The sequence below is a fragment of the Schistocerca gregaria genome, chromosome 11 (assembly GCF_023897955.1).
Source record: "Schistocerca gregaria isolate iqSchGreg1 chromosome 11, iqSchGreg1.2, whole genome shotgun sequence".
NCBI lineage: Eukaryota > Metazoa > Arthropoda > Insecta > Orthoptera > Acrididae > Schistocerca > Schistocerca gregaria.
In genome coordinates, this window is record NC_064930.1 from 92131522 (window position 1) to 92143035 (window position 11514).

The 11514-nt window shown below is 44.2% G+C and overlaps 1 protein-coding gene across 1 annotated transcript in view; it reads left to right on the top strand.

Moving 5' to 3' along the window:
* LOC126295040 (E3 ubiquitin-protein ligase MIB1-like) overlaps positions 1-11511 on the top strand; it is a 62674-nt gene extending 51163 nt beyond the window's left edge. Inside the window, exons 4-5 of the mRNA XM_049987290.1 lie at positions 747-896; positions 10937-11511. Coding sequence (XP_049843247.1) covers positions 747-896; positions 10937-11423 — 637 coding nt within the window. The 3' untranslated portion in view covers positions 11424-11511. The remainder of the gene's footprint in view (positions 1-746; positions 897-10936) is intronic.
* Positions 11512-11514: the final 3 nt, after the last annotated feature.

An 11514-nucleotide genomic window follows, 5' to 3' on the forward strand; every position in this document is an offset into this window, starting at 1 on the left:
TTCATAAATTAAATAAATTCTAGAGTTTCATGTACCTGTAAGTATGGTTTCCAGGCTGTGCAAAATTCATCCAAGGATAACTCTTACTTATGAAGAAAGGTGTACCTATAGCGACAGCTGCAGCCGACAGGAAGAAGAATACTTATGAAATTTCACATGTAAAAAAAATATTATTTCTTTATATTTTTGCACTTCCACTGCTGTGAGTGTGAATCCTGAATTCTTCCTGGACATTCTGACGATGTTTTATGATTTTATTTGTAAACGTATAGACTGTGGAAACTAAAATGTCCTCTGGTGTCTCTCCTGCTCCTAAGTCGGCCGGTTTGACATCCTACCCCACATAACACACGAGCTAGAAACACCATCCCATAACGTCAGCACCACATTAAGTGCATTGGAGCGACACTGTCACTGAAATTTGTTTGTGATTTATTTGTTGTGTATTGAAACTTTGTTGACTAAAAGTTGCCATAAGCATAATTCTTGAGCTTAGTACGAACCTTACATTTGTGGTTTATTTTGTACAAAATACTGTGTAGTATGCTACGCTACGGGTATAAGAAAGTTAGGAGATGGAATGTGTGAAGTGTTTAGCTGAATACCTTAGTTGCCCCACTAGTGTCTTTGGCAGTGTGTGTTGTATTACCTGTGTGTGGACAGTACCTCAGCCGTACAGTCTGTGGTAATCTGCCCACTGGACTCGATGTAAAAACCCTTTTCGAGGCAGTGTTCCTCCTGTGCAGCACGCCAGGCGCTGCAGAGAGCAGGACCGGCCCCTCCTCGCAGTCGCTCAGTGGCCACAGAGACGACGGCCGGAGCCCAGCCACAGCTGCGCCCCCCACCACTCCCCAGGCCGCCCCACAGCCTGATGACGCCGCCGTCTCTCACCTGCGGTGAGTTCCGTCACAATAACAGCGTTACACGTTGGGCAGCTAGCCCAGTGTTAAAGTGAAGAAATCAAATGTCGCTATTTCATGTATTTGACGAAGCGTATGTTATAGTTCTGGTATTAAGTTATTTCATTTACAAACTATTATGTCTGACGAGGCAAGTATCTACAGGTCTGCATCGTAACGTATTTTCAATTCCTAACACAACTGAGCCACTTAATGAAGTTACTTGTGTAAGATACTTCCCCAAAGACAGCGACTGTGTTGGTGAGTTAGCGGCAATTTCTGTTTTCAGCGATGATTTGCTATATTATGAATTAATTCTGCAGAGACGGGATCTTGTTTGTTTCTTCTGACTAGCAATCACGTACAGTATTAGGCTGCCTTACCAAATAACCAGAAATCTCCGAAACTCCCGCCGTCACTTGCATTTCCGCGATTACTCTGCCAACACTATAAGTGATACGATGTTGTGGGAACCCCACCACTGGGGGAGCAGAATCAGTTGAGATCCATGTCTTATCCTACTACGAGAATGTATGTGAGAACCTCTAGTGGCAGTTTTTGGAAATCATCCGTGACAGCATCAGCCTCGACTAAACTGGAAGCCAGACCTGTCGGTATCTTGCTGATTAACGCAGGCATTTTGGATCAATAAAAATCAAGTCAATTGTAATGCGTGGGCATCGTTGAGTGGAGACGGACACAGCAGCCATATCTCGCCAGCTGTAAAGCCCTCGGTGGCTCAGGGAGTTTTATATCTGACATTCTAAAAGTTTTTCTTTTTATTCATTGCAGACCAGCATGAGCGTAAATTCGTCGTCACGTCACTTTTCTTCTTTAAAATTATTGATCTACAGTGGTAATCACATACATTTGATTGTCGCTTCATGAAATAATGATAGTCTGATAGTGAACTGATATTGTTGCAAAATGCATTTCAGTGGCTAGCTGAATTCTACAGGCCCAAAAGTGGCAATTCAGAGTATTCAACATGCCTTTACAATTCATCAGAGCAGAATCCAACAAGCTGTTGGACAATAGAGGAGTCTCTGCCTATTCAAGGGAAAACAAGGAAGGTTACACAGCATTTTAACGTTGACAATGGGATAAATAATGTTTCAGGGGACTTAAGAAAACATATGTCTCTCAGTTATTCAAGGATTTCGGGCTTAAATTAACTTTTATGGTCAGCCACAGATGTACAATGTCATTAGATTTAATGTTTGCGTCAAACTGAGCAAATACCTATAAGAATACTTTTCCCAATCTGGACGCCTCTCGCAGCACAAGCACTCAACAAAAGTCCATCCATGGGTCTGATAATGTTGAAAGATACAGAGAATGTATGGTGAAATTATACAAATAAGATAGCCTGACGAGTATGTACCTAATTTCTGGTACACAAATAGCATCATTCATTCGACATAAGAAGACAACCGACTATAGGGAAGTGTAGCACGAACGGCTAAAGATAGAGAGCACAGGGAAGAATACCTTGTAGATAACCCAGAAACTCATTAAGCAGCATGAATAACGCTGAATAGGGATAGTCTTTAGATTATCTTGCACATACTGGACACGAAATTAGTACAATCTCAGTAGAAAAGGGGCAGATAACAAAGTAGAAAATAAATTATTGTGGTTGAATAAGAAACAAGACATGGAAAGGGAAGAATGTTCCAGCATAAAAAGACTGACATAAAAAGTTACGAAAGCTGGCTAAAAGTTGAGAGGGAAACAACAGCATGAGTAAATAAAAGATAAAGAGCAGGAACTGAAACATATGAACAAAATACTTAATAATGGAGTGAAAAGTTTGTTGACAGAGAGTTAAGAAAACCAGGCTGGGGAACAGATCGTGCGTAACATGGTACTGATGTGAATAACAATGTACAGGGCGAAGAGAATGAAGGCTTCCTTTTTTCTTGGGCATCAGACGGTTGTGGTGACTAATAAAAGGTCCTACGTAAAAAATACAGTCTTTCGAAGACTAAAAGCGACAACTACTTTAAACGAAAATAGTTTACAATCATAAATACACTGATAGAAAAGAATCACAAAACCAAAAACTTGTTAATACAGAGTTGTGGAACATCAGGAATGTATCTGCCAGGGTAGCATATTGAAACTGATTAACACTGCAAGATCGCAGTTCAATGTAGGTGCGAGATACGCCACTGGAAACGTGAAATGGTCGTACACTGTGAGAAGGTCGAATTCAGACATGCAGACATGCATGAATTGTGTTGCACAAGTATCGGACGTGAGTTTGTGGAATGGAGTTAGATGTCAGATGCACTTGGTTGGTCAGTACAGGGATCGTAATGCTGTTTGTGAATGATGCTGGAGCTACTGTATGATGATGTCCCATATCTGCTCGACTGGAAACAGAACGGATGACTGAGCATGCCAGGAGACATGCCAACACTCTATAGAGCATGTTGGGTTACAACAGCGGTATGTGAGCTAGCGTTATCCCGTTGGAAAACTCCCCCTTGGAATGCTGTTCATTAATGGCACCAGAATGGGTCGAATCAGCAGATTGAAACAGATATTTACCCTCAAGGTGTGTGGGATAACCACGAGAGTGTTCCTGCTGTCACATGAAATCGCACCCCAGACCATGACTCCAGGTTTAGGTCCAGTGTGTTAACACACAGATAGGTTGGTTGTAGGCCCCCCAACTGGCCTCCTTCTAAATCAAAACGTGGTCATTACCGGCAGCGAGGTTGAACCAGCTTTCATCAGAAGAAACAACAGAATTCGACCATGCCCTTCAGTGAGCTCGGCTCTTAAACGACTTACTTCACATTTTTACATGATAGTCTAATAAATGCTGGGACAGTGTTTCTGTTTTATACCAACGGTTTAGGAGTGCGCCATTGATTAGTAATGAAAATTTTCTGTGTCCCACGTTCGAACACAGACGCTGCTTAACCTCTGAACAAAAATTAAGAGCAGTGGCTGCAGAAGACATCCAGTATAAGAAGTCGCCACATTTCTGACAAAGGCCAAAGAGTGTGTGTGTGTGTGTGTGTGTGTGTGTGTGTGTGTGTGTGTGTGTGTGTGTATATGTGTGTGTGTGTGTCTGTGTCTGTGTGTGTGTCTGTGTGTGTCTGTTCGGACCTACAGGCGCTCATCGCCGACGTTATCAGCGCTCTGACACACAATAACAGAAAGGTCAAAGAGGTTGGAGGAAAGGATAGAGCTTCTAGGAACTCTATTGCCCTTGGGGTAGAAAACTTCCCTAGAAAGCTGGAGAATCAAAAGTGATCAATGACATGACGATGCAGAAGGCAATGGAATCTAATAAATTAAAACCACATAATGTGCATCCACAGGAAATATGACGGTAACAGGAAAACTGTTGTGATGCAGTCTGCATTGTGGAAAGATTCCGGACAAGTTACTCTTTTGGATCTCTGCGAATTGACTGTCAAGGTGGAAGTGACTAAGAAAAAAAGACGGAATAAGTTATGGTGGGATAAGATTCTACGACTTGGAGCTTTGAATTCAGAAATTTGATTGTAATTGGAAAGCTAGAGAGTCTAAAAACGGAAGTGCAAAGGCCGAGTCTAGATACGGTGGGGGGTCACTGACGTGAACTAGGAAAAGGCTAAGCATTTATCTTAGGACACATTGAAGTATATCATCAGCGGCAGAAAATGTTATATTCGGAGTAGGGTTCGTTATAAATAGGAAAATAGGGGAGAGAGCGGACTACTGTGAACTTCTCAAAGACAGAGCTTTTCTAACCAGATTCGACATCAAAATGCTGAGAACGACAGTTCAGGTACACATGCCAACGACACAAGTAAAAAGGAGAGAAGGATGTATGAAATTAAAATGCGGTTGAAGGGGAAAGAGAAGAAGAAAGGTCATCGGATATATGGGATTAGCATAGGGATAAGAGAGATGAAAGTCTAATTGAGTTGTGCAACCAATTTGAGATGGTAATTACGAATACTCCGTTCAGGAATCGTGTGACTAAAAAATATACTTGCAAGAGACTCAGAGACACCGAAAGATTCCTGCTGGGTTACATCATGGTCAGAGATTTCGAAATCAGATATTGGACTGTAAGGTGTACCCAGATGTAACTACAGATCTAATAATTATGAAGAGTAGAGCGAAATTTAAGAGAATCGTACAGAAGAATCAGCGTAGAAGGATATAGCATCATGCAGTACTGAGAAATGATGAAATGTACTTGAAGTTTACCAACGATGTGGATGTGGGGGCAAGGAATATCACAGTAGGCAGTTCAGTTGAAGACGAGTGGACATCTCTTAGAACGTAAAATCGCGTGTGGGCAGACAACACAGAGAAAGGGAATCTAACTTCGAAGAAACCTTTAGTAACAGAATAAATACTGCAAATGATCGACGAAAGAAGAAAATATAGAAATGTTCAGAGAAAGTCAGGAGTATAGCTACGTTCACTGATGTGGCAAGAGTCGTGGGATACCTCCTAAGGTCATGTCAGACCTCCTTGTGCCCAGCGTAGTACGACAACTCGACGTGGCGGGGAACCAAGAAGTCGCTGAAGTCCCCTGTAAAAATATTTTGCCGTGCTGTCTCTGTAGCCACCCAATACTGCGAGTGTGTTCCTGGTGCAGGATTTTGTACAGGAACTGACCTGTCGATTATGTCCCATAAATCTTCTATGGGATTCATGTCGCGCGAGCCAGGTGGCCAAATCATTTACACCAGTTGTTCACAATGTTCCTCAAATCAGTCACGACAGTTGTGGCTCATTATATTGTTGTTTGAGAAAGTGGAGTCACCAAATGGTTGAAAATGGTCTCGCAGTAGCCAAATATAGCCATTTGCAGTCAACGATCGGTTCAGTTGGACCACAGGACTCAGTCCATGCCACGTAAACAGAGCGCACACCATTAAGGAGCCAACACCACAATCCTTGATGTCAACTAGGGTCCACAGCTTTGTGGGGTCTACGCCACACTCGAACACTACCATCAGCTTTCACCAACGGAATCCGAGACTTATCTGACGAGATCAAGCTTTTCCAGCCGTCTCGGATTCTACCATTTAGGTCAGGAGACCAGGAAAGGAGCTGCAGGTGATAACATACTGTTAGTTAAGGTACTAGCATTGGACATCTGTTACCACAGCCCATTAATGCCGCACTCTCCTAACATATACGTTATTCGTACATTCTACATCGATTTCTGCATTTATTACACGCAGTGTTGCTTGTCTATTAGCACTGACCACTATGGTAGGCAAAAATGATAGGTTTTTCTTTTTTTTCAACTTAACAGAACTGTACACACAATTCGATCACTGGTTTAATGTGTTCAGCATAGTGTGTGACCCCCTGTGTCTGATACAACCCTGACAACAACACGGCAAGCTGCGAATGAAGTCGTCACTCTCATGTGGAGGCAACAACATCATTCTTCTTGCGGAACAACCCACAAGACTTATGGAATTGTTTGTGGACGCTTATGTAGTGCTACACGTCTCCCTACATCTACATCAATACTCAGCAAGCCACCAGACGGTGTGTGGCGGTGGGTACCCTGAGTGCCTCTATCGGTTCTCCCTTCTATTCCAGTCTCGAGTTGTTCGTGGAAAGAAGGATTGTCGGTATGCTTCTCTGTGGGCTTTAAACTCTCTGATTTTATCCTCATGATCTTCTCTATCTCTTCCATCAACCCTATCTGGTACGGATCCCACACTGCTAAGCAGTATTCAAGCAGTGGGCGAACAAGCGTACTGTAACCTACTTCCTTTGTTTTCGGATTGCATTTCCTTAGGATTCTCCCAATGAATCTCAGTCTGGCATCTGCTTTACCGACGATCAACTTTATATGATCATTCCAGTTTAAATCACTCCTAATGGGTTCTCCCAGATAATTTATCCATTTAACTGCTTCCAGTTGCTGACCTGCTGTATTGTAGCTAAATGATAAGGGATCTTTCATTCTATGTATTCGCAGCACATTACACGTGTCTACATTGAGATTCAATTGCCATTCCCTGCACCATACGTCAATTCGCTGCAGATCCTCCTCGATTTCAGTACAATTTTTCATTGTTGCAACCTCTCGATACACCACAGCATCATCTGCAAAAAGCCTCAGTGAACTTCCGATGTCATGTGTATTGTGAATAGCAACGGTCCTATGACACTCCCCTGCGGCACATCTGAAATCACACTTACTTCGGAAGACTTATATCCATTGAGAATGACATGCAGCGTTCTATTATCTAGGAACTCTTCAACCCAATCACACAATTGGTCTGATAGTCCGTATGCTCTTACTTTGTTCATCAAACGCCTTGCGGAAGTCAAGAAACACGGCATCTACCTGTGAACCCGTGTCTATGGCCCTCTGAGTCTCGTGGACGAATAGCGCGAGCTGGGTTTCACACGACCGTTTTTTCGAAACCCATGCTGATTCCTACAGAGTAGATTTCTAGTCTCCAGAAAAGTCATTATACTCAAACATAATACATGTTCCAAAATTCTACAACTCATCGACGTTACAGATATAGGTCTATAGTTCTGCACATCTGTTCGACGTCCCTTCTTGAAAACGGGGATGACCTGTGCCCTTTTCCAATCCTTTGGAACGCTTCGCTCTTCTAGAGATCTACGGTATATCGCTGCAAGAAGGGGGGCAAGCTCCTTCGCGTACTCTGTGTAAAATCGAACTGGTATCCCATCAGGTCCAGCGGCCTTTCCTCTTTTGAGCGATTTTAATTGTTTCTCTATCCCTCTGTTGTCTATTTCGATATCTACCATTTTGCCATCTGTGCGACAATCTAGAGAAGGAACTACAGTGCAGTCTTCCTCTGTGAAACAGCTTTGGAAGAAGACATTTAGTATTTCGGCCTTTAGTCTGTCATCCGCTGTTTCAGTCCCATTTTGGTCACAGAGTGCCTGGACATTTTGTTTTGATCCACCTACCGCTTTGACATAGGACCAAAATTTCTTAGGATTTTCTGCCAAGTCAGTACATAGAACTTTACTTTCGAATTCATTGAACGCCTCTCGCATAGCCCTCCTCACACTACATTTCGCTTCGCGTAATTTTTGTTTGTCTGCAAGGCTTTGGCTATGTTTCTGTTTGCTATGAAGTTCCCCTTGCTTCCGCAGCAGTTTTCTAACTCGGTTGTTGCACCACAGTGGCTCTTTTCCATCTCTTACGATCTTGCTTGGCACATACTCATCTAACGCATATTGTACGATGGTTTTGAACTATGTCCACTCATCCTCAACACTATCTGTACTTGAGACAAAACTTATGTGTTCAGCCATCAAGTACCCTGATATCTGCTTTTTGTCACTTTTGCTAAACAGAAAAATCTTCCTACCTTTTTAATATTTCTATTTACGGCTGAAATCATCGATGCAGTAACCGCTTTATGATCGCTGATTCCCTGTTCTGCATTAATTGATTCAAATAGTTCGGGTCTGTTTGTCACCAGAAGGTCTAATATGTTATCGCCACGAGTCGGTTCTCTGTTTAACTGCTCAAGGTAGTTTTCAGATAAAGCACCTAAAAAAATTTCACTGGATTCTTTGTCCTTGCCACCCGTTATGAACATTTGAGTCTCCCAGTCTATATTCGGCAAATTAAAATCTCCACCCAGAACTATAACATGGTGGGGAAATCTACTCGAAATATTTTCCAAATTATTCTGCAGGTGCTCAGCCACAACAGCTGCTTAGCCTGGGGGCCTATAGAGACATCCAATTACCATGTCTGCGCCTGCTTTAACTGTGACCTTCACCCAAATCATTTCACAATTCGGATCTCCGTGAATTTCCTTCGATACTATTGCACTTCTTATCGCTATAAACACGCCACCCCCTTCACTGTCCAGCCTGTCTCTGCGGTATACATTCCAATCTGAGTTTAGGATTTCATTACTGTTTACATCTGGTTTCAGCCAACTTTCTGTCCCTAGTACTATATGGGCGTTGTGACCGTTTGTTAATGAGAGCAGTTATGGGACATTTCTGTAGACGCTCCTGCAGTTTACTATTAGCACATTAATATTGTTATTCCCTGTTGCATTTTGCCTACTCCTATCTTGCCACATCTCAGGAGGCGTCTTGTCGGGGCTAGGGAGGGAATTCTCTAACCTTAAAAACCCCCATGTGCACTCCACATATACTTCGCTACCCTTGTAGCCGCTTCCGGCGTGTAGTGCACGCCTGACCTATTCAGGGGACCCTACATTTCTCCACCCGATAGCGGAGGTCGAGAAATTTGCACCCCAGCTCTCCGTAGAATCGTCTGAGCCTCTGGTTTAAGCATTCCACTCGGCTCCAAACCAGAGGACCGCGATAGGTTCTGGGAACGATACTACAAATAGCGAAGACGTCTCGACAGCAGGGACAGTGGGTGAAGCATGTAACACCTGGGGTGTACCTTGCGACGCACCAGACTCCCCACTGCCGCTACACTCCGAGGCAGCAGCCTGAAGACGGCTGACTGCAGCCATCAACACACTCAGCTTTTCGCGAAGGAGTCTCCGGCTCCTCCTGCGTCCGTACACAGCAGTCACACATCCTATCCCTCTTAAGGAATCAATTTACTAAAGAGACTTAATCAACTTTTAACTAGACTGCTAATTCACTAAAGGTGGCTGATTATCGACTAAACTGTGATTGCTACCCACTACTTGTAGAAAACAATGAAAATAACACTACCTGTCTCTGGACTGTATTGAAAACAAACACTAGCACCACTGGCACTATGGCTGACTAAAGGGACTCTCTCTGACCGTATGCAAAACAAACACGAAATCTATGGAGCACTATTACTAGCACTCGACAATTAAAGCTTCCTAAAAGCAAAAACACACGGAAGAAGCAGTGACAAGTAAAAAACATACAGTTAATACTTAAATTAAGGTAGCTCGCTGCACAGCAGACGTGAAGCAGACGGCGGTTAGGACTATTGTATCCACAACATGCTCAATGGGATTCAAATTGGGATATCCCATATGTGCAATATCTTCTATTTCCAAGAAAACGTCAATCACCTGATCTGTATGAGGCAATTCAGCCATACAGTGTCATGAAGAGGTGTTCAAGTAGTCAACGCAATCGCTGCCCACACCATTAAAGATCCTTCTGGATATCAGTCTTCTTCCTCAAAGTTTGGGCTCCGAAATCATGTGCACGTTCCCTCCATATGCAAGTCCGTCGATAATCACTCTCCAGTCCATACTGGGATTCACCTTTGAAAATATAGGCCCACGGTTCGGCCATCCAGTAGGCGTGTTGATGACTTTACTCTATATATTACTTTCTGTGGAGATGTGTCAAGGCACATATACAACAGATCTCTGAAAATAAAGGCTGCTCTGCTGAGGCCTTCTGTATAACGTTTGCCTCGATACAACACATCCAGTGCATGCTGCGAGGTGAGATGCCAGTTGCCGTGCAGTGGTAAGGCAGTACCGTGATGCCCTTGTAGCCAAACAGCGGTCCTCCCTTTCTCGTATCACACGTGTTGGGTCTTGCCCTCGTCTTCGACATACAGTTTCTGTCTCTTCAAACTGTCGCCACATCTGAGAAACAACAGTAAGATCCACATTGAGCCACCAGGCCACATCAGTGTGTGATTGTGCTGTTTACATTCCTCCTATGGCCCTCCACTGCAGAGATCTTGGTGTACGTCTTCTCTGTACCATACTGCACAGTCTGTGCCTGTGCTTACAGTGATTGTGGATGTGGAACTACCCAGAAAGCACTACCCCATTTCATAGGTGCGCTGCCTTCATCGTCATCGTGGTTGTCTGTTGATTGGAGTGCTACGTTCTGTGTAGAACACGATGGTGCAGATATCTGTAGACTGCATGATCACATCGTGAATTAGACGCAGGACAGGGAAATCGCAGTTTGTTGCTTTAACTTTGGACACCAGTGTATTGTTGTAACCTTCTTGGGGAGATGAGTTCTTGAAACTCAACACAGTTCTGCTTCTGCGATAGTGTTTCGTCCTCTGACGCGTTTCTTTGAAGAAATTTGTTAGTATTTTCCTTTTGTTGCAGAAATCTTTCTGGAGACATGAAGGGAGAGATGCTGATTTCGGCCGCTAAGGAGGGGTCAGTGAGCAAGGTGCGAACGTTGCTGGCAGTGGGGGCGGACGTGGAGGCGAAGGACGAGAACCAGCGGACAGCACTGCACTGGGCAGCAGCCATGGGGCACGAGGAGGTGGCGGCCCATCTGCTGGAGGTAGGAGCAGGCGTCAACGCCAGGGACCGCTGGCAGAACACGCCTCTCCATCTGGCTGCATGGAAAGGCCATGCGGCTGTGGTGCGGCTGCTGGCAGCTTCCTCTGCCGACCACAACGCCAGGGATCAAAGTGGGAGCACGCCACTGCACGATGCGGCACGGCGTGGCCGCGCAGAGGCGGCGGCTGCGCTGCTGGAGGCAGGGGCCGACAGGGAAGACAGGAATTACGGTGGGGACACGCCGCTGGACCTAGCCGAGCGGAACAACCACCAGCACCTCATAGACATCCTAAGATCAAGCTGAGTGTAGTGCAGACGACTATGGACTATAAGAAATAAAGCTTTCTGTGTAACCTCTGCTACTTTTAAAATAAACAGTACAGAAAAGGTAATCA